The sequence below is a fragment of the Gadus chalcogrammus genome, chromosome 3 (genome assembly GCF_026213295.1).
Source record: "Gadus chalcogrammus isolate NIFS_2021 chromosome 3, NIFS_Gcha_1.0, whole genome shotgun sequence".
Lineage (NCBI taxonomy): Eukaryota > Metazoa > Chordata > Actinopteri > Gadiformes > Gadidae > Gadus > Gadus chalcogrammus.
Genome location: NC_079414.1, coordinates 6,933,505 through 6,958,504, shown reverse-complemented (window position 1 = coordinate 6,958,504; position 25,000 = coordinate 6,933,505). Strand labels below are relative to the sequence as shown.

The 25,000-nt window shown below is 42.7% G+C and overlaps 1 protein-coding gene across 1 annotated transcript in view; it reads left to right on the top strand.

The window, feature by feature from the left end:
* The window catches only part of adgrl3.1 (adhesion G protein-coupled receptor L3.1), a 139,441-nt gene that overhangs the window by 8,604 nt on the left and 105,837 nt on the right, over positions 1 to 25,000 (top strand). Inside the window, exon 2 of the mRNA XM_056585320.1 lies at positions 5,121 to 5,286. Within this exon, the coding sequence (XP_056441295.1) occupies positions 5,121 to 5,286 (166 nt within the window). The remainder of the gene's footprint in view (positions 1 to 5,120; positions 5,287 to 25,000) is intronic.

Genomic DNA, 25,000 nt, shown 5'->3' with positions numbered 1-25,000 from the left:
AATGCTGCTGTGACAGGCAACACTCTTGTTAGGGGATAGGGAGACACACACACACACACACACACACACACACACACACACACACACACACACACACACACACACACACACACACACACACACACACACACACACACACACACACACACACACACACACACACACACACACACACACACACACACACACACACACACACCAAAGTCTGGCTGCTTGAGTGCATAAAGTTAGCCAAACATCAATTAGTCCACCACGGCAGCGTGTAGCAGTATATAATTCTGTGTATGGTGTTCCAGCTCTCTGCTAACACACTCCCTCTCTCTTTGGAGCACAAAGGGACCGCGGGCAGGGGAATATAGGACACTGTGAACACAAGGCTGTACAGGGAAGCAATTTGTGTTTGCACATAGTAGCGGTTCTTGTTGACACAAAACAGACCCATAATGGATTATATCTAATGGCGGAGGCCAGGACGACAATCTAAAAAATAATGACACATTATGTTAAAAGCAGTGTAAAAGAAAATTGGAGCTACGCCACTCAACGGCGTGTGTGAACCGATGAAAGGATCCATGAAAGGATGTCCACAGCCGTGGACACCCGTGGATACGGCCATGGTCAAGTTGTGTAGAAATTATACTGTTGTTGCAAAGCAAGTTGGGTCAACAAACATTCAAAGCAGTTTTATCAAGCGGCGCAGTGCCACTGCTGAATTCTAATGACAAAGCTTTCTTTATTAGTATTCATTTCTTTATTTCTTTGTCTTCATTTCTTTATTTATATGTATTCATTTCTTTATTTATTTCCTTCCCTCTTTTGCTCTACCTGATTTGGCAACAGGATTTACCCTTTGGGGATTAGTATGACCGAATCACTTACTTACTCTCAGGGAAACATGTAATTCAACTGCATTTGAGTAACAATGGAAGCGGCACTTGCTGAAATATATTCAAGTGAGAACTCTTCATCTCCCATTGGACTATGACAAGCAATCAGGAGTTAACAAATCGACTCACAGATATAGTCGGTGCACATATTGGGAAGGTTGTGGTTTCAGTTGTATTAATAGTTTATGTCACCATGTATTGCTTAATTAATTTATCCATTTTAAGCACAAGTTGTGGGCGTGCCAAACAGGCTTCAACAGCTATTTGCTCAAGATTAAAAAAAGAGAAATAGTTAATGTGAAGTTATTTTAGATTGTAGCCCCTTCCAGAAGCGTGTGTGGGTGCAGATAGAGCACATCTTGTGCTCGACCATTGGTCAATGATGTAATCAATGCATTTCTCCCCTGCTCATGTCTAACCAATGGAAATAGCAAACAGCAGCAGGCCAGATATATTGAGCCACCCTCCGGGCAATCATGTTTGTGTCGGAACGGTGGAAATGTAGTAGATAGAAACATAATTACGATGATTAGCAAAGCTATGGAACCCTCTATAGCCCCACCTTCCCCTTTTTGAATTATGAAACGTATGAGCGAGCATATAGGGCTTTAACTCGTCCCTGGCCCTGGATAGCCCCTGGGCTAACGGGCTGCCGGTGGGCTGTTAAAAGTGTTTTTGGTCTGTGTTGAGTATCAGATAGGGTCAGCGAAGTGATGAATGAGATAGCGGGGGGAGACATACGGAGAGACGGAGCCAGCGTTTGAATTATGGAACAGAGGGATGCCGTGGCAGGTGCCCTGGCCGGCCATATGTCAGGCAACCCCTGCTTCTATCAGTGGGGACAGCTGGTCAGATTGCCCGTGGTCCACCCGGTTAAGGTCCAATCAATCAAAATAGGGGAGGGGGGAGAGAGTTGTTTTAAAGAGGGGCAACAGAGCGAGAGTCTCTTTGTGGCTTAAATCATTTAGGGGCCATTAGGGGCGTCTTAGCTGGTGTCCTACTGGGCTGGTCTGAATGTCAGGCAGGTCTTAACTGATATCATTACACAGTAATAAACAATGAACAATATGTTGAACAATTGTTTGGACTTTGTATTACTATCCAAGCTTTTATGGAATGACTCCAAAGTTGTATAGGTATTATTTATTATTTTTTAGTATTTAAACTTTTAAACGTTTAAAATTTACTCCCACATACACTCATGAGATTTGTCTCTGCTTGTATAATATTTAGACCCCACATATATGTTATACCTCAGAATGTCCAGTGTAACAGTGTTTGACTGTCAAAGCAATGGTTCTTATAAGCATTAATGAGTGTTAACATTGAAATCTAAAAAACCTCCTGTAACCCACCTAGAACACCCTAGCAAGCACCTATAACACTAGAACACCATAGCAACAACTTTCAACATCATAGAAACCAGCTAGAACCCCCTAGCAACCACCAAGAACACTAGCCACTTTGCTATCCCAGTACTAGCATCCGTGCAAAACAACCTTGTATCCAATGTAAAACTGCAGCACTACTTCACAACAGTCTGCTCTACAATATACCAACATTTACAATATACCAGCTACTAAAAGCTTTATTTTCAGAAAGCTGATCACACACGCACATTTCTTCTGGAATGTAACTTCTCCTACTTTGCCTGTGGTTGTTTGTCTTACACGACGTAATACATATGCAAGATAAGCATGAAAGAGCAATATCTTTTTTTAAACTTTTTTTTGCTAATGTGTGGCATATACAGTACATCATTCAGAGCTGTTCTTTACGGCACCGTATTCTAATGAATGCGTTACTCCAGTAGGTGTGTGTGCGCTCTTCCTTCTGATTAACAAGTATTTGATGTCATGAAGGTCTGGTGTGGGGGTGGGGGGGTTCTTGGCGGCTCTCATGTTGAGTTTGACTCCCGCTGATGGGCCCCGCGCTGGCTCCACAGCCACATCAAAGACGCCGGGACGCAAGGAGGCTGGTGTCGCCGCTTAGGGCCAAGAGACACATCATTACCGCTTTGCAGGTTAACGTTGAATAAATTATAAAACACGCTAATGCCATATGTAATAAAATGGAATGGAAGACATTGATACGTATAGTACCCACTCGGCTCTCTCTCTCTCTCTCTCTCTCTCTCTCTCTCTCTCTCTCTCTCTCTCTCTCTCTCTCTCTCTCTCTCTCTCTCTCTCTCTCTCTCTCTCTCTCTCTCTCTCTCTATATATATATATATATATATATATATAATTAGGCCTTTATATAAATATATATATATATATATATAAATAAATATATATTTTTTCTGCTTGTTTATTGCATATATATATATATTTATATATATAGTATACCGTTTATATTATATATTGTGCATATATTGTTGCTTGTAATTATATATATAAACAAGCAATAAACAAGCATATATATATATAGCCATATTATGCATATGAATAGTCGTGTTACATTGCAGTTCAACCTATTGAGGACTATTATGGGATGGCTTCCGCCCGGCTCCGTGTCATGTTAGCTGCCCCTCACGATAACACCCCCCCCCTGCCACACACACACTCTGGACGCCGCACCCCCCTCCGCCGCGGCAGCTCGAAGAGTATTTCTGCCGCCCCCGCCACGTGCACGTGAGAGCGAGCGTGCACGTGGCGCTCCCCGTGGCCCGCGTTCCAGTGCGTGTGTCACTCCGGATGCTTCTAGGCAAACAGAGCCCTGCTGAATATCTACAGTAATATCTCATGGGGCGCCATGCTGTCTCAATGTGGATTCTACATGTAAGAAAAAAAGATAATCCACCAAAAAAAAAAGAAGAAGCGCTTTGTGTGTGTGTCTGCGAGCGCGGTTCGTCAAACAGCGAATCAGAGAGGGGCTCCTGGCCGTGCGGTGTGGCATATGCGTGAGACGGCAGAGCGATGTCTCGGCCGCTGATGCACGGTTTGGTCACCCTGATCAATAGTCCCTCTCTTGCAGCTGATACATTTCCCACAGTCCTCCCTGTCTGCTGCTGTCTGACCCAACACCGACGCACATTTGTTTCTGTGGTGTGTGTGTGTGTGTGTGTGTGTGTGTGTGTGTGTGTGTGTGTGTGTGTGTGTGTGTGTGTGTGTGTGTGTGTGTGTGTGTGTGTCTGTCTCTCTCTCGCCCTCCTCTCTCGCTCTACATCTCTCCCTTTCTCTATCTATATATAGCTGGTGGAGTTTCTCATTTACATATATCGCTAGAGACACACACATGCGCGGTTACACACATACACCAACACACACGCTTTTTAACCAACCTGCATTTGTCTCGGCCCTGGCGGCTGTCCCTAGGTGAGCGGCTGAGAACAGGGAGCCGGGCCGGCAGTTACCTTTAAAGTGGCGTCTGGAGATATGCTTCAGCCTCATTGGGGGGGGGGGGGGGGTTCTGGTGGTCCCAGCCTGCAGTAATATCATACCATAATACACTGCGGCGATGACTCACTGTCGCCCAACACAGGCCTCAATACATTAGTGCGGAGATAGAAAAAAATAACTAAGGGAGGAGGATGATTAAGGAGGGAGGGAGGCGGGGGAGGAATGATCGTGTGAATGAGTGGGAGAAAAGGCGAGAAAGGCGTATTATTAACAGAGCAAACAGCGCTGATCAGCTTTTTAATCAATTTGCTGAGAGAAAAAAAAATGATATAATGTTAACCAATTCATTATTCCCAGAACTAATCTGCGGGACCATTCCCCAATTAATTGTTTATCCTTGATAGACCATGAAATGAACAATTAGATTGGGACATCAATGTATTTTCACACTGCATTGCAACTGTAGCATACCAAGTGCCCGCACTCATAACACGGCGTACGGCCCGCTGATTCCAAACTTAAGTGTGATTTCGTTTATTTGTGTTTTGTGTTTTTCACTAGTCCTGATTCGATTTTCTACATTGTAAAAATTCGCAATTGCAAAATTGTTTCCTTTGATATTTTTACTTTATTTCAAGTTTTACATGAACTAATAGAACACCTACATGTCTCGTATTTCATTGTAAAATTGTGTAAAGGTGAATATAAGCTTTAACAGGCTTAATTATGCACATCTATAAGTAAATGTGTTGAATGGCTCGGCTCTGAAGCGTGTACATTTGAATACTATGTGGAGGGAGGACCTGATGGATTATTACATCTGACTATCATCTTTTGAGGTGCTGACCATAGGCTTCTTTTATTAATGCGTGTGTGTTGGTGTGTGTCTCTACAGGCCTTTATGCTGTCGGTCCCATCGTGCTGTGAGAGGAACCGCTCCCCGCCAGACCGTCTGGGCTCAGCAGGAAGTGCCGTTGCATTAACTTCCAGGTCAACTTCAGAGGTCATGTGGTCCACACGCCTGCTCTTCCTGTGTTCCCTGTTTGCACCTCTGGCCCTCGGTAAGACTTAAAGAGCAGGTGTCAACACACATCACACACACACACGCACGCACACACACACACAAACCCACGCAAGGAAACAAACACACACACACTCGAACACTCACATGCACCCACGCACACGCACACCTAAAGAAACACACACACACACACACACACACACACACACACACACACACACACACACACACACACACACACACACACACACACACACACACACACACACACACACACAGGTTTATTGATATTGGAAAAGCATGTTATATAAGCTGCCAACAACAAGGTTCACACCCAAATTAAAGGGCTTAAATCTAGATCTGCACCCCCAGCCATTCACATGCCTGTAGGCCTAAAGTAATCCAGGCTTCTGCAAAGCATTTACACCCTGATTGCAATATGAGACTGCTCCACCTGCTTTACGTACAACCCCAATATTCGACTGCTACACAAGATTTACTTCATCAACAGTTTCTACCTTTTAAACCTAAACAGAAATCCCCCAACCCCCCCAACACAAACAAATACATAATAACACACACACACACACACACACACACACACACACACACACACACACACAAACACACACACGCACACACCACACACACACACACTCACACACACACACACACACACACACACACACACACACACACACACACACACACACACACACACACACACACACACACACACACACACACACACACACACACACACACACACAAACACTATACATGGTTGATAGTGTGTGTGTGTGTGTCTGTGTGCACCCAGTAGGTGGTCTGTGTGCTTCATGCGTTCCCCAGTGAAGCTAGTCTTTGATGGCTCCTCCAGGGAGCTCTGGCCCACTTGGACTTAATCCTATTAATGGCTGCTGTCAATCACGCTCTTCTACTGAGGGAAAAGTGCCACTTGGGCTTGTAACACACACACACACACACAGACACACACACACACACACACACACACACACACACACACACACACACACACACACACACACACACACACACCCACACACACACACACATATACACGCACACACATTCAGAAACAAACATACATGCAACTAGAAACACACCTGTGCACAGGATAGGATAGGAATGTGCGTGCACACACACACAAACACACACACACACACACACACACACACACACACACACACACACACACACACACACACACACACACACACACACACACATACACACACACACTTACATAAACACTATAAGCACAAACATTCAGAGACACACACACACAAACTCAGACACGTACCGAACCACAATCACACGTACATTCTGAAACAAACATACACACAATTAGAAACACACACACATGTGCACAGGATACGATAGGAATGTGCGTGCACACAAACACAGGCACACACATACACTCAACCACATACCCACACACACACACACACACACACACACACACACACACACACACTCAACCACAAATACACAAACACACAAACAACTTTAGCTAAAACATTCAGATGTACAAGCACAAACAAACCCAATCACAAAATAACACATACCAGATATACTCAAACGCACACACCAGCACACTCACGTGCACAAACACGAATTGAGAAGGCACCGAGGCAGACACAACAACAGGGGCTTTGCTGTAAGACGGAGGGATGAGTTTCAGTCAGAGGTATCCGTGTCAGTGTTTTAAGAATAAGTCGACATATGCAAATCACGCTGTTTATACTTAGCATGGGATTATGTGAAACAAAGATGCCGTATCTTGAAGACACTGGCGACACGGCCTTGATGGAGCCTTGCAATGGTTGGTTGATGTAAGGAAAGATCCGTTACACTTTAAAAAAAGAGAATACTTCAACCAAGGCAGTTTGTGTCCCTGTGGCTGGGAGTTTAAGAGGACATGTTAGAGGACAGTGCGAACAGAATGAGTTGGAACTGTTTCTTTAATGGATATTACTTAATGAACGAATAAGGACAAAATCGAAGCGTACAAACACATCAAATGATGTCTTCAAATGTCAACAAAGACTTTGAAAATTATTTTCTTCCCATTAAGGAATAAGTCGGCCATGTTTGATTTGTTACTGACATCAAGTTGGAAAAACCAGAGCACAGATGTGTTTCCCCAATTCCCATTGAAGACATTATTAACAAGTCTGAGGTTGTGTTTCCAAATTCTGAGTTGTCTTGGAATCATTATATGACAATATTTCAGGTCATCGTTCATTGCCGCCATATTTTCACCTCTACAATTAAGTTTTGACTATTCTATTGTAATTCTTTCCTGAAAACACTATGGGAGCGTTTCAGTAAGTTAATTACTAGTGCTCTTTTGATCTATTTCTCACCCCTTTTAATGTAGTTTATTGGCGTTGTAGATGTGAGTGCCCAAATCTGTTAAATTCCCAAACCTTTCTTGCCATTGTTCAGTCCCACACAACAAACTTGTTTGAGGAAAAAGTAAAGTCCCAAACTAACACGGTGTATAATCAACCTTTCAAGTTAAAAGTGTTTATCCGTCTGTCCATTCGCAGCTTGACACATGAAGGGGACAGATAATTCTAGTGTTTACCTGGGAGGAGCTCAAATCCTACCGGTACACAACCTAATAATGTGAATGCTAAACGCTCAACATGTAGCTCATGTCTAAACCTATAGGCATGAATCTCAGAAGGCTCTTCCACAGCATATGGCATGTTAGTCTGACACCCAGCATGAAATGTTAGTCTGACACCTAGCATGACATGTTAGTCTTATACCTAGAGCTAAACAGGAATGCAGCGCTTGATCTAACAAAGAAGACCAATATTCCACCCTCACTCTGGCAGCAACACCTTGGCAGTTTAACTGAGAGATCACTTTTTAAATCTCTCTCTCTCGCCTCACTCTTTTCCCTCTCCCTCGCCGCTTCCTCTCTTTCTCCTCCCATCTATCTCTTTCCCCTCCCGCTCTCTCTATCTCCCGTTCCCCTGGACCAGAGGAATAAATCGATATCCTTTTGTTTCAGCCCCCTGAGGCAGTGAGAGAGTGTCTGATTGTCTCCACTGTTCGAACTCTGCCAAGTTTCTGTCACCACTTACACTTCTAATGACAGCAGCATTAACATGCACTCGGCCGCACACGCATTAGAGTATGTGCTCCGATTACTTTATGTAAAGACGACGCGTATGTGTGTGTGCATGTGTGTGTCTTTTTTGTGTGTTTCTTTGTGTTTCTTAAGTGGTTCTTTGTTTGCGTGTTGAGATGTGCATATGTCTGTGTGTTTGCATGTGTGAATTACCATGTGAGTATAGTTGCGCGTGTGTGTCTGTGTGTGTGTTTGTTTGTGTATGTATGTGTGCCCTTATGTGTGTGTGCTTGTGTGTGTGAGTTACTGTGTGAGTGTGTGTGTGTGTGAGCTTGCGCGCTTGTTTGTGCATGAACGTGTGGCCCTACGTGTGTGTGTGTGTGTGTGTGTGTGTGTGTGTGTGTGTGTGTGTGTTTGTGTGTGAGTGTGTGTGTGTGTGTGTGTGTGTGTGTGTGTGTGTGTGTGTGTGTGTGTGTGTGTGTGTGTGCGTGTGTGTGTGTGTGTGTGTGTATGTGTGTGTACGTGTGACTATACATAGAGCAGCTTGTTTTAGCAGTGTACAGATTCAGTTCTCCATAGAAAGCACATGAGCCTCTTGAACCTGGAGGAAAGATGTCAAGAATAGGCAGGCAGCGAGGGCGTGCTGAAAGCAGGTTAAACACAGCGCTGTTTTACGGGCCAGGCAGAGTGGAGATGTGTGTCTCGTAAACTGATGAATTAAGAGGTGACGGTGGTAGGGTTTGTATCACAGGGCTGTGTCAAACACAACCACAAACACACACACACACACACACACACACAAACACACACACACACACACACACACACACACACACACACACACGCACACACACTATCACACTATTTATTGCCTCTTATAATGCCAGAGTGGCTGTTAATTGAAATGCACATAGATCCTAAGTGTGTGTGTGTGTGTCTGTCTGTGTGTGTGTGTGTGCGTGTGTGTGTGTGTGTGTGTGTGTGTGAGCATTGGTGTGTGTGTGTATGGAGATTAGGGATGGGCAAAATGATTCTTTTCCGGGAACTAGTTCTTTCAGTTCAGTTCACTATAACGATTCGTTTATTTGATTCGTTCGTTTTGATTCGTTCGTAACGTCAGATTACATCTAAAAAAAAAATAAAAATAAAAAAACATTTTTTTTATAATTGGTCGTGGGACCGGATAGGACCGTCAAGACCGCAGTCCGCCGTTTGGAGATGCCTACTATATAGTATGTGGAACGTCCCACCAATATTTATACCACTTGCTTACTCTCTATATTTCATTCATGGTTTTACATTTATAATTTTATTTTACTTTACATTTAATTCTTCATTGTTCAGGAATTACAGAACTTGCATGGTCATAAATAAAAAATACGAACTGCAGTTTAATTTCTTGTTTGTTCTTAAATTGACGTAGAATGGAGCAAAGACTCCTGGGATTGGGAAATGCGTTTATCCAATAAACAGATGGAGGTCAAGTCTATTTTCGAAAAAATGTGGGGGGATATATGAGTCGAATGGTATGACCCAAGATACGTCAGAGAGAGAAAGCGCGCATATTCGACGGTACCGCCTTGTCATTGGTTTACCCAGGTGCCATTCCAACACCATTGCTACCTCTCATTGGCTGAATCTTTGAGGAAGTTGTAGACTCAATCAATATAAGTCGCGGGGAGACGGAGCTCTGTTCGTTTGTATATTTTATTTACGTGACCATATGTTTGGTTGATGTTAAAAAAAAAGAATCAAAGAACCAGTTCTTCTTGTTTTGGGGAACCAGTTCTTGTCGTTCACGTTCGGGATTCGTTCGTTGTAACGAATCAGTCGCGACCGACACATCCCTAATGGAGATAGAGAGAACTGGAGAGAGAGATGCACAGAGAGACAATACATTGTAACGATACACATTTAGCTATTCGTATGCATGAATGTATTTGTATCAGTGAGCATGAACGTGTGGCCCTACATGTGTGTGTGTGTGTGTGTGTGTGTGTGTGTGTGTGTGTGTGTGTGTTCTTGTATTCCTATACTTATGGGGACATTGATCTGTTCACACAGTCACGCCGTGGGGACCTCTGACAGTATGGGGACCAAAATCGAGGTCCCCATGAGGGAAAGTGCTTTAAATGACTTCAGGAGTCAATCTGAAGGTGCCAGTGTGTTTTTTTTGTTTTTTTGGTTTTGGCCCATAATTCACAATTTTCTGTCGGGTCACACACACACACACATTTCTCACTATCGCCCCCTAAGGATCCCGGTTGGTATTGCACTTGATAGTTCACACACACCACTACCAAATATGGTATGTACCGCCCCTTCCTTGTCCCCATGAAGTATGTATTCAAATACTAAGAACTTTTTTCAGTGTTAGTCAACAATTAGGCTATTGGAAACGTTTATTTGCAACAGATGCCAACTACAGTGCTAAGAATTATACTTTTTTAATTACATTTTAATTAAAATGTATTTATTCAATACAAAATGCAGCTTATAGGAATTGCTTTATAATTAATTGAGTGCTGGATTGAAATAATATATTTCTTGATCTAGTAAAAGCAATAAAACATGGCTTCTTATAGTGAATTAGCATTTATAGATATGATATTTTGCCATAACAATAATAAGATTAATCATATATTCCCGATTGTTGTCTTAGATTCAATAGATTGTTGTCTTATTGTCTAAGAGTCCAAACAATACATTTTTCCAATGCTAGTAAGAGGCTTGTGACTTTGGCCGTTTGCTTTTAATGTGAAATCAGACAGGAAGTCAAATGTACCTTCAGGTTCAACCTCAGCCTAGAAGAAGAGCCTTTTATCTCTGTGAAACCGTCGAATTTGATGCATATTAAGGATTTACCCGGAGCAAGTGGCGTGTACAGTAAGTATTCAACATTTGTCTTGAAATATTGCGTAATATAGCATCATGTAGTCGTTTATTTATGTTTTAAAACGGTCTGCTTGTTGACTGCTAGCCAAACGCACATGTTACATTAGCTAGTTAGCATTAGCATCCGCAGCATTAGCATCCGCAGCCTGCGGCAGAGCCCTGTCTACTCATCTACTATGAGTAGACAGGGCTCAGGTGCTGGCTTTTCAGGGTGTTTCAGCTGGTTGCAGCTATATAATGTTATAAGAATAGAATGTAGAAAATGCTTAACATCTAGCAAATGTAAATGTGTTATTCAGCTACCAACTTTAAATGCATCTGATGTACCGGTAGTATGATTTAACTAAAACTGAAGTCAAATCGATCTCACTTTTTTATTTCTCTGCAGTTTGAAATGCCACCAAGAATCAGTCCCCTCACAGATGCCTGTCACCATGTCGGTTTTAAAGACTGACAATACATGGAAACTGGAGGTGAAGTACATCAATGCAGTAAAAGGTAAAATTATGGCATATGGTATCTATCGATGGATGGATGGATGGATATAAAGGGTGGATAATAAAATACAAAACGTGTCTTAAAGTGATACCATTTCTAATTCCTCTCTCCATTAAATAAGCAGGTCTAAAGAATGTTATTTAGTTACACTTATTATTGTACTGTAGATGGTTAAATAAATATGAACTTTACCAAATAACTTTATTTTGTATGTATTTATTCTGTATTCAATAAGCTACATTAATCTTCCAGTAATTTCTACTATAATGATTGACCAGTGTCTCAAAGAGAGGTTATGCTTATACGTATGTTGGTAATTGATGCCAATACCCAAGCATTATACTGTATGTAAGAAACATGATTATAATTGCAAAACTGCTTAGGAAGCCAATTATGTGTTATTGTCACTCTTTATCTGTTGTGGACAGGCTGACAATTGTATGTTTTAATTTTCCTGTTTTAATTAAGATGTTGTTCTTTTTTTTTTGCAGGGCGTGGGGTGTTCGCCATAGGTTCATTCTCCAAAGGAGATTTTATAGTGGAATGCAGGGGAGATTTGATAAGCGATGGTGAAGCTCAAAGAGAAGAAGAAATTATAACCCTGCATGTTCTGGATTTTTGTTCGCGTTCAAGTTGGGAGGCAAAACATGGTGGTAAGATTTTAAATTGCACCTTAACTATACTACCTTATACTGAAGTCGTTACACTTGCTTACACAAAACTAATCCAATAATTACTAATCCGCCGCTGCCGTAGCCTGCTACCTACCTACAGGAAAGTATAAACTACGCTGCTGCTGAGACACAAGTCCCTCAAAATGCAATGCAAGGGTCGTTTTATTTCTAACATTAATCTTTCAACACAGACATTTATATGTGTGTAAGGGATAATGTATAGAACGCCGGTCATTATCGGGCAAAGGGCGAACCAGACACCGACGCAAAAGCGGAGGTGTCTTGCTTTGCCGTGAAGGGGCTTATTTTGCGATAATGACCGGCGACGTTCTATACATTATCCCGCTTATTACATGGCTACTTGCCAAAATTAAAAAACAACTTCACACCAGTGTTGTTTTTGGCAGGCATTTTAGATTTAGTTTTAGTCTTAGTCTTTTTGACGAAATGCTTCTTAGTTTTAGTCCCATTTTAGTCATTTCTATCTTTGAAAGTTTTAGTCTGGTTTTAGTCTGACGAAAACTCAAAAGGTTTTAGTCTAGTTTTAGTCCGACGAAAACTCGTCCACCAGCCTCTCTCTGTAGTGTATGAGTGTGTGTGTGCCGTGTGCGTGCAGGCGCAGCTGCGCGCGAGCACACGAGCCAGTGGTGCCGGGGGGGGGGGGGGTCTCACGTGACGCGTTTTATCCAATCAGGTTGCTTGGATGCTCCCATTGAAACCCATTCTATTCTACGTGAACCACCTACATGTAAGCCGCTAGAAGCAGTTAAAAACGGAGCGGACTAGAGCGGACTGGAGCGGAGTGAAATCCCCGCTCCGGCCTTTGAATTTAAAACCGCTCTGCGCTCCAACCCGCTCCAACGTATTTCTTCCGCTCCGCTCCACCACCCGCTCCACGCTCCGCTCCGCTCACATGCTCTCACTAACAATTTAGTCTCGTCTAGTTCTCGTCTGACGAAAATGTCTACATTTTTCGTCACATTTTAGTCTTTATATGGCTTTGGTGACGTTCGTCTCATTTTCGTCATGGAAAAAAGGGGTCTGACGACGTCATTTTCGTTTTCATCTTGCCTGACGAAAACAACACTGCTTTACACGGTGTGTCTTTTTACAATTTATATGTTACCATTGACGCATACGTTCCACTGAACAGCGCAGCTTAGGCGATATCTAGTCATTATTTATCTATGGAAATGTTCTGCTTGTCATCCCCTGCATTTGGGTCAACTTTCCGGAATCCATTGCGACGTTAACTTATAGGCTTACTCAATCAATAACTCATGTAAAACTGTGATCTTGTATGCTAGTAAATGATGTTTTAATGAAAAGTATAATAATATTTTTTCCGTTTTTCTCTATTTTTATTTGTGGTTTTAAAGCATGACGCCTCTAGAGAAGATGGTTCCTTCGGCCCGCTTGGTGAACGATGACCACAGACATCCCAATGCCAGGATGAAGAGAATAGACATTGCAGGAAGCACACACCTCTGTCTCTTTGCTCTCCAAGACATAAAAGAAGGTGAAGAAATTGCATATAATTATGGAGGAGAGGACTGCCCAAGCAGGTACGTGTTACAACTAGTGTTAAGGTATATACAATTCAGAATGTCTTGGAATAACTTAATGATTGATGGTATCTTTTCTTTGAAACTATATAAATCAATTTCAATAAATGATCATTTTTTCTATGTATATTAAAACATTGGATATTCAGGAGGCATCTGAATCAGGGCAAAATGTCACTGTAGTCTGGGACGTTCCCGACGTCCCCACAATACATCTTGTATGGTTTTGTTTCAGTGAAACTTTATGTTAAGTATCTGATAAAGGAGAACGTACAGGTGTGCGAAATTCAACACAGTTAATTCAACATGTGTGAAATGTCCCCACTAGGCATAGTCTATGTGACAGCAGACAGGTTGACAAAGCAGGACAAAATATGACCATAGAATCCTTTCTCGCTAGTTTGGTGTGTGGGGCTGTATTTGACCCAAGAGACATGTCCTTTAGAAAATGTATTAAAATAATATAATATTATGCAGTGTTACATGAAATTGACTGATTTACTTTTTGTATCAAATTGCAGATGACTACATGTGAACCTGAGACGTCCTGTGTGAGCTCCCAGTCTGTGCTCATGTCAGAGCCACAGTGGGATGAAGCTGCCTGGTTAGAGGACACTGGTCACCAGGTAATTCATGTCCATCACTAAATATTTCCCTCTAGTGTCTTCTAGTCACCTTTCACGTCTTCTGTGTTTACTTTAAGCAGGTAAATGAAAAGAATATGATAATTATGAGGGGAATCTATTATGCATCAGGTCTGCCAACAGTTTCTGTAATGCTTGTATAAGGCTAATGATTAAGGGATATGTAGAACACATCTAAACCGTGTTGAGTAATTTTCCCGGGGCAAAATGTCGCTGTAGTGTGGGACATTCACGACGTCCCCATCATGCACCTTTTATGGTTATGTTTCAGTGTAATGTTACGTTAAGTATCTGATAACAGAGAACGTACAGGTGTGTGAAATGTCCCCACTCAGCAGGGTTTATTCAAGATGAGTGAAATGTCCCCACTAGGCATAGTCTATGTGACAGCAGACAGAGGTTGACAAAGCAGGACAAATATTGAGAGTAGAATTCCTTCTCACTAGTCTGGTGTGTGGGCATGTATTTGACCCAAGAGGTAGAACATTTATTAAAAGAATAAAATATTATGCAGTGTTTACATTAAATTGACTGATTTACTTTTTGTATCAAATTGCAGATGACTACATGTGAACCTGACACGCCCTGTGTGAGCTCCCAGTCTGTGCTCATGTCAGAGCCACAATGGGATGAAGCTGCCTGGTTAGAGGACACTGGTCAACAGGTAATTCATGTCCATCACTTAATGTTTTCCTCTAGTGTCTTCTAGTTACCTTTGATGTCTTCTGTTGTCTACTTTAAGCAGGTAAATGAAAAGAATCCGATAATTATGAGGGGAATCTATTATACATCAGGTCTGCCAAACAGTTTTCTGTAATGCTTGTATAAGGCTAATGATTAAGGGATATGTGGACACATCTAAACCTTGTTGAGTAATTTTCCGGGGCAAAATGTCACTGTAATCTGGGACATTCACGACGTCCCACAATGCACCTTTTATGGTTTTGTTTCAGTGTTATGTTATGTTAAGTGTTTGATAACCGAGAACGTACAGGTGTGTGAAATGTCCCCACTCAGCAGGGTTTATTCAAGATGAGTGAAATGTCCCCACTAGGCATAGTCTATTTGACAGCAGACAGAGGTTGACAAAGCAGGACAAAATATGAGAGTAGAATTCCTTCTCACTAGTCTGGTGTGTGGGCATGTATTTGACCCAAGAGGTAGAACATTTATTAAAAGAATAAAATATTATGCAGTGTTTACATTAAATTGACTGATTTACTTTTTGTATCAAATTGCAGATGACTACATGTGAACCTGACACGCACTGTGTGAGCTCCCAGCCTGTGCTCATGTCAGAGCCAAAGTGGGATGAAGCTGCCTGGTTAGAGGACACTGGTCACCAGGTAATTCATATCCATCACCTAATAATTACCTCTAGTGTCTTATAGTCACCTTTGACATCTGCTCTTGTTTTCTTTAAGCAGGTAAATTAATTAAATTTGATAATTATAAGGGGAATCTATTATGCATCAGGTCTGCCAAACTGTTTTCTCTACTGCTTGTATAAGGCTAATGATTAAGGGATATGTAGGACACATCTAAACCTTGATGAGTAATTTTCCCGGGGCAAAATGTCGCTGTAGTCTGGGACATTCACGACGTCCCCACAATGCACCTTTTATGGTTTGGTTGATAACGGAGAACGTACAGGTGTGTGAAATGTCCCCACTCAGCAGGGTTTATTCAAGATGAGTGAAATGTCCCCACTAGGCATAGTCTATTTGACAGCAGACAGAGGTTGACAAAGCAGGACAAAATATGAGAGTAGAATTCCTTCTCACTAGTCTGGTGTGTGGGCATGTATTGACCCAAGAGGTAGAACATTTATTAAAAGAATAAAATATTATGCAGTGTTTACATTAAATTGACTGATTTACTTTTTGTATCAAATTGCAGATGACTACATGTGAACCTGACACGCACTGTGTGAGCTCCCAGCCTGTGCTCATGTCAGAGCCAAAGTGGGATGAAGCTGCCTGGTTAGAGGACACTGGTCACCAGGTAATTCATATCCATCACCTAATAATTACCTCTAGTGTCTTATAGTCACCTTTGACATCTGCTCTTGTTTTCTTTAAGCAGGTAAATTAATTAAATTTGATAATTATAAGGGGAATCTATTATGCATCAGGTCTGCCAAACTGTTTTCTCTAATGCTTGTATAAGGCTAATGATTAAGGGATATGTAGGACACATCTAAACCTTGATGAGTAATTTTCCCGGGGCAAAATGTCGCTGTAGTCTGGGACATTCACGACGTCCCCACAATGCACCTTTTATGGTTTGGTTGATAACGGAGAACGTACAGGTGTGTGAAATGTCCCCACTCAGCAGGGTTTATTCAAGATGTGTGAAATGTCCCCACTACGCATAGTCTATTTGACAGCAGAGAGAGGTTGACAAAGCAGGACAAAATATGACGCTAGAATTCTTTCTCACTAGTCTGCTGTGTTGGCATGTATTTGATCCAAGAGACATGTCTTTTAGAAAATGTCTTAAATAATATAATATTATGCAGTGTTTACATGAAATTGACTGATTTACTTTTTGTATCAAATTGCAGATGACTACATGTGAACCTGACACGCCCTGTGTGAGCTCCCAGCCTGTGCTCATGTCAGAGCCAAAGTGGGATGAAGCTGCCTGGTTAGAGGACACTGGTCACCAGGTAATTCATATCCATCACCTAATAATTACCTCTAGTGTCTTATAGTCACCTTTGACATCTGCTCTTGTTTTCTTTAAGCAGGTAAATTAATTAAATTTGATAATTATAAGGGGAATCTATTATGCATCAGGTCTGCCAAACTGTTTTCTCTAATGCTTGTATAAGGCTAATGATTAAGGGATATGTAGGACACATCTAAACCTTGATGAGTAATTTTCCCGGGGCAAAATGTCGCTGTAGTCTGGGACATTCACGACGTCCCCACAATGCACCTTTTATGGTTTGGTTGATAACGGAGAACGTACAGGTGTGTGAAATGTCCCCACTCAGCAGGGTTTATTCAAGATGAGTGAAATGTCCCCACTAGGCATAGTCTATTTGACAGCAGACAGAGGTTGACAAGCAGGACAAAATATGACAGTAGAATTCCTTCTCAGGCAACTAATGGTGTGTGGGCATGTATTTGACCCAAGAGACTTGCAGCATTGTTTTGTGTTGTTTTTGGTCTGCATTGTTATAGCAAATTTGACGTATCTTTTTAAAAATATTATATATTAATGAATTTCATACAATCATCAGAAGAGGAAACTGTTGGAGGCACGGAGGGGGAATAAATCCCAGCAAAACAGAGACGCAAACTGCCACCAGCAGAAGATGGAGCATCTTTTCCAGTCTGTGCTGTGAGCCATGTTCTTCCAAGGTGAATCTTTACACTTTTTGATTTATATATTGGAGTAAAGTAATGTTGTAGAGTACAAATTTGAGGTTATATAAGTCAAAATGAAACATTTTTATGAGGGAGTGTCAATCTTCCCAGCTCTCTAGTCTGGTTGTACGTCAGCAGATACTTCTATAGGATTTGCCAGGTGGCATTAGGGTGAACAGACTGTGACTGGGGTAGATAGTATCTTTGGGCGTTGTGCAGACACCTCACTTTGCTGATGCTCAGTAGATGCTGATTCACTCTTAGTTTGGACAACAAACACAATGGGCCCTATTTTAACGGTCTGAAACGCAAGTGGGAAGCGCAAAGCGCAAGTAGCTATGTGGGCAGTTCTACGGCGCTATCGCTATTTTACAGGCGGATAAATGACACTTGCGTCGCGGCGCAAGTGTCAAAAGGGTTGGTCTGAAGCAGCCTAGTTACCCGTAGGTGTGGTTTGGGCGTAACGTCCAATGAGAGTGCCAACTCCCATCCCCTTTAAGAGCCATGAGCGCATTTGAATCGGACGAGTTGATATTTTGACAGCGCGTCTGCAGTCTCCGATGAGACAGATCCACATGAATTTCAAACTGCAAATGGCTCAGTTTATTGCCAAATAATATGGCCTAATTCACACATGGTATAGTGTTTTCTTCCACAACTTCAGAAATGCTGAGTCCTCAAATAAATTTCGGCAAAGAAAACGTATATGATATAACATATGTTATGCGGTAACTGTGGTTCTATTTAATGATGTACGCAATACATTATAAACTTTGTTTCTTATCAGTATTGTATGCTATCCTAATATGCATGTGTCCCCCGCGGTAATAGACATTGCCATTGATTGTATTATGCGTTACGTGTTTAGTTTGCGTGTGTTTAACAGAGCACACACGCGCCCCCGCATTCATTCATTCTTTTTAACACTCACTCGCGGTAAACAATGTTATTCACGATCAAATACTCATCAATCCTAAAAGTTATGGGCATGTAGGCCTACAATATGTCAAGAAAATATGTGTTTGCTGTACGGTGTTTGCAGATGCATTGATTTAAAAGTACAACTTATTACCGCTGCATCAGCTGTTCTTTCCCAAATAATTTACCAAGAATGTGCGGCTAGGTAGGGAGAAGCAAAGTGTATGCGCGAGGTGCACAAGCAATCCGTATGCATCGCATGCGCATGTATGCATGCGCCCTTAAAGATCCCATGCCATGCTATTTATGGATGCTTTAATATAGGTATTAGTGGGCCACAAACACAGTATTCAAAGACGTCCCCGAAATTCAGCCGTGGTGCAGAGTTACAGCCACTCCGAACCAGTCGCACATTGAGCTTCCCCCAAACGCGCTGTTTCGGTGGGCGTGTCAAGGCAGGTCAAGGAGGGGGGTGGGGGTGTGGCCCTGAGCAGCTTGTAGCCACAGTACAATGCGCTCTGGTTACGGTGGGCGTGTCAAGGCAGGTCAAGGAGGGGGGTGGGGGTGTGGCCCTGATCAGCTTGTAGCCACAGTACCATGCGCTCTGTTTACGGTGGATGTATCGCAATGGCTCGTTGAAACCCATATTATACATAGATATCTATATAATATAATATAATATAATATAATATATAATGTATATTATCACCTGGCCCTGAGCAGCCCACGGTACCATGCGCTCTGTTTACGGTGGATGTATCGCAATGGCTCTTAGAAACCCATATTATACATAGATATCTATATCATATAATCTATAATATATATTATCACCTGGCCGTGAGCAGCTTGTAGCCCACGGTACCATGCGCTCTGTTTACGGTAGATGTATCGCAATGGCTCTTAGAAACCCATTGTATACATCGATATCTATATCATAATATATATTATCACGGCCAAAAGCTGTGTGAGCCTCCAGACGATAGGCTATTATGAATCTCAAACGACCGCGTCTTCTGAATTGGGGGGAAAGGAACTTTGGCTTTGACTCCCTGAAGTAGGCATGAACCACAACATGGAGGAGAAAGGGATTGTTGACCGCGGTCGTCTCCCGCCGGAGCCTCGCTGCCGATGGACCACCGCTTCAGGAGGCGGTGATTAGCGCTGACCGCTGCCGAGGCGGCGGGAAGCAGGGCTCAAGCGGGATACATTCGCCGCCAACAATCCCTTCTCCTCCATGTCGTGGTTCATGTTCTTGAGGGAGTCAAAGCCAAAGTTCCTTCCCCCCAATTCATTCTCAACCTTGGCTGAGATAACCCCCAATACGAGTCTCGTTGTAGAAATACCAGAGACGAGAGTCCGACGTGTTATGCAGACAGCACACCAACAGCAGAACGGTTATCCAAATAACAAGGAAGTGTACAACACTTGCGTTACAGTCCTGGAGCTCTATATCTAAATAATATCATATAATACATAGATATCTATATCAAATAATACATATTATCACGGCCAAAAGCTGTGTGCACCTCCAGACGATATAATGAATCGCAAAGGACTTCGTCGGGTTCTCCGACGTCTCTGGTTCTTCCACTTCCACATCAATCTGTAGTAGACAGAACCGCGCGCTGCCTGCGGCCTGCTGCCGGCGCAAGGCACCACCGCCCGGCTGCCCGCTGCCGGGCGGTGGTGCCTCGCGGCAACCGGCGGCAGGCAGCATGTCGCAGTTCATGTACTTCGATGTCGTTCTGCCATTGCATTCAAAATTCTGTAACTAGCCTGTTACTACGAACTAAGCAACTACAATACACGTATTAGCATTTAGCACTAGCTCAATCACGACTCCTTCAGAATTCTTGTGGGTGGTTACGAACCAACCAAGTGGGCAGGGCCATGAATTATAGTTTGACAACGCTACGTCACAGTGTCGCCTTATCCATATTGGCTCATTTCTTCTGCCTTTTTCCTTTCATTGCCTATTGCATTCAGCAGACAAACTGCATAGATTTCAAACTTACCACAGCTCACAAACTTATTCAGACCTATGTTATTTAACAAACAACAGGAAAAATGTGATTTTAATGGCATGGGCTCTTTAAATAGCATCTGAACAACGCGCCACTGACTTTAAACCAGGTATTTCCTGGTCAGTAGCGCAATGGCATTCAGAAACGGCAAAATACCGTTGGCGCCAGAACCTGCCTCCTCCTTCTGCCGAACCGCCCCTTGGGGCGCATGATCAATCCCTAATTTACCGGCGAGTGGCGGTGGTGGGAAAACGCTCTGCGCCAGTTGTAAACTAGCAGCGACACATGCGCCAGTGACTAAGTCACTTGCGCCGGATGCAAGATAGGGCCCCATGTGATCTAGAAAATACAAATGTTATGTCATAATATTAGTCTCATGTTGTTCAATGTAGGTTCAATTTGTTAAACATCTTGTGCGCTATATAATAATTGCAACTTATTTTCTGCTGCTTTTATAGTGGATCTAACAGGATGTAGATATCTCTTGACTAAGACTGAAGTTTCCTGTATATTCTTTTGAAGGCTGCAGGAATCGGTCTGTTTCTTTTCTTTGTAAACTGACTCGATTGCAGCTTTTCTGCACCACCGCCTGGTCTCGTCTGCTTTCTAGGTGAGGCGTAGTTCCTCTTGCGTGTTTCAACTAACCTATTTGTTTGTCCCTGTGATGACGTTAATTTTCATGGCTACTTGGATGCATGTTAATGCAGGAGTCAACCAACAGACTGAGAGTGGAACACTCCAATCAATCATTTTTTTTATAGCACCTTTCATACAGTTAGTGCAGTTCAAGTGCTTCACAGATGGCTGAGAAAGCAGATAATAGGACATATATTAATTGAAGATGAAAGAAAGATTGCAGACAAAGGAATTATGACAAGAAAATTATAATGTTAAATAAGAAAAAGAAAGCTGCCATAATATCGAAGACATAATGCTACTGTTGCTAAAAAACAAAAATAAGGAATTAATATTATAGTCTCTAAATGAAAGTGTGTGGCATGTAATACAATAAAAGTTTTTAGTTGACACTTTACAATAAGGTGTACTAATGAGCAGATCACTGAGGATTGTTGATGCAGGACATGAAACTTATAGGAACTGTATCTCCTTCCTGATACTTTCATGTAAACATCTGTTTTTCTACTCATTTACAGGAAAGGCTCCACTCAAAAGGGAACCATGGCAGCCAGCAGAGATAAAGGCCGTCGAGAGGCACATAAAGGCTTTAATACATGCTTGCACTGTGCCAAAAATGTCTAACTAAACTAAATCTGTAGGTGGCGAAGAAGTTAAAGCTGCGTCACGCTTTGAACTAAACACTTTTTCCATCTAGTGTCGACTGGGTTTTTGGATTGTCGGTGCCATTAAAGTAGCATTAATAATCGTCGTAATAATCCTAACGATTATTAATGCTACTTTAACGGCATAGACATTCCAAAAACCCAGTCGACACTAGATGGAAAAAGTGTATAGAACAAAACGTGATGCAGCTTCCCTTTTTTTCTTCGCAACCTACAGACTTTGTTATGTACGATTATTCAAACACGCCATGTTATTTAATATAGACATTTGACCGAGGGAAACGGAGCCTCAGAGGTCGAACTTATTCTCTCGAGGTCTATGTGACTTCCATTTATATTGTGACTATTCTGTATCTTGATGCCTCTTCCTGGCCCACAAGGATACACCAGCAGGTTCTGACATGTATTAACCGCACTCTGATGGCTCGAGTCTGTGCGTGATGTGTGTCTATGCTAATGTATGTATGTGCTGGTATACTTTTAAAAATAAAGTATCAATGCATCTAATTCTCCATCCGTCTCTGGTGCTATTTACTGTGGACCCACACCTGTTTGGGAGATCCCTCCCATGTGTGAGGGTGGCATCGATGGTGTTGGTAAAATAAAAACCCATACACACACATAGTGCACGGTAATATCATGAAATAAGTTGGTATCACGCCACATATAGATGGTGGATGGCCAAGAGGAACATTTGCAGAGGGCATGGCCGCCCCTGGTTCCAGGGGCTCTCGGAAATTGAGAGGTTAAAACACCTTGGCCCTCTGGCTATACTCTATATACTCTCCTCGGGCTATATATATTTATGTACAATCAGGTCCCCATTAGTCACCAAATAATCTGTGTGAAATATTCTAATTTATGTAAATGATGTCCCCTGAAAGCATGTTTACTGGTTCTTCCGGAAGTCCCCATAAAGCCTGGTTAAACCATCACAAAACTCTGAAACATCATTTCAGAGTTTTGAAGTTGTGTATAGGTTAACTAAGCTATGGCAAGTTTACTGAATTTTTTTCAGCTCTCTACAACCTCTGGAAAGGGTGGTCCTCACAAGTGATGATTATAAAGGTCGTCCTCATGAGTGATTGAAAACCAGTATGTGTGTGTGTGTGTGTGTGTGTGTGTGTGCGTGTGTGTGTGTGTGTGTGTATGAGTGCTGTATTTCTGTGTGTGTGTGTGTGTGTGTGTGTGTGTGTGTGTGTGTGTGTGTGTGTGTGTGTTTGCATAACTTCAGGGTGTATAAGTGCTGTGGTAATGTTGTGTTGTGTGCCTTTGGGTGTAGGTGTGTGTGTTTGTGTGTCTGAAATACCACTATAAGGCATCTGAACTAAATCCCCTTCAGTGTCTTCTGCCTCACAACACTCAGTATTGTCCCTCACACGCGTTCATTAGCTCAACATGCATGTGTACCAAACCATATTCATGTTCACGAGAGCGGACACAATGCAGCCACAAAGAAAAGGCAATATACTCACACTCCACTTTAACAGTGATGCACAATGGACCACACTGTTGTTGCAATCATGCACACACACACACACACACACACACACACACACACACACACACACACACACACACACACACACACACACACACACACACACGCACACACGCACACACGCGCACACACACACACACACACACACACACACACACACACACACGCGCACACACACACACACACACACACACACACACACACACACACACACACACACACACACACACACACACACACACACACACACACACACATACACATGCATGCACTTACGCAACCACACAAGCACGCCATACATCCTATATGTTTATGTTCTGTCAGGTCGTAGCCCGAGGCGATGTGTATGTGTGTGTGTGTGTGCTCATTAGGGGAACATTTTGAGTAAAATGTCAGCAATATGCCAGTCGTGTCTCCAAGATAGTGCCATTTTCAGGATCAAGCCAGCGCTGTAAGGGAGCGTCAGCACGCGGCTGGTTGGCTATTTGTGCTAAGTGTCCAGAGTTCAGCGGCTGCCTCTGCAGGCCATCACGCTCCATACCTTATTCGCCTGTGTTCTGTTTGTTATGTCTGTATGTATGTATGTGTGTATGCCCAGTGCTATGTTCTGAAGGACAGCATTAAGTGGTTCCAGGGCAAAGTGTCATGAAGCCCATTCCAATTCCTCCCTGCATCCACGTAAATGTAGTGCTGGGGGGCAGCCAATAGGGGAGCAGCGCTGGCAGCGGATGAAGGGCAGGGTTGCTATGGTTACGGCGAAAAGGGTCAGTAAGGAAGGGGACACCTTGCCTCAGTGTGCCTGCTATCAAGCTATCAAGGTGTGTTTGTGTGTGTGTGTGTCTGTGTGTGTCTGTGTGTGTGTGTGTTTGTGTGTCTCTGTGTGTCTCTGTGTGTGTGTGCGTGTGTGTGTGTGCATGTGTGTGTTTGTGTAAGTGTGTGTGTGTGTGTGCATGTGTCTGTTTATGTATGTGAATTCGGGTGTGTCAATGCGTGTGTGTGTGGGTGTGCGTGCGTGCATGCTTGCGTGTGTTTATGTGTGCGCGTGTCAGTGTGTGTGTGTTTGTGTGTTTCATAAGTGTGCACGCTTGTACCTGTGTGCTTTCAAAGGATGAGTTTGAGGGCCTTGACAGCATGTAGTCTTCAACTAAAAACAAATGTCAGAGACGAGGACAGGCAATCACCATCACAAGGCCCCAGAAGCACCACAACAAAGGCTGCTCAGCACAGTCTGCTCCTCTTTATCCTCTG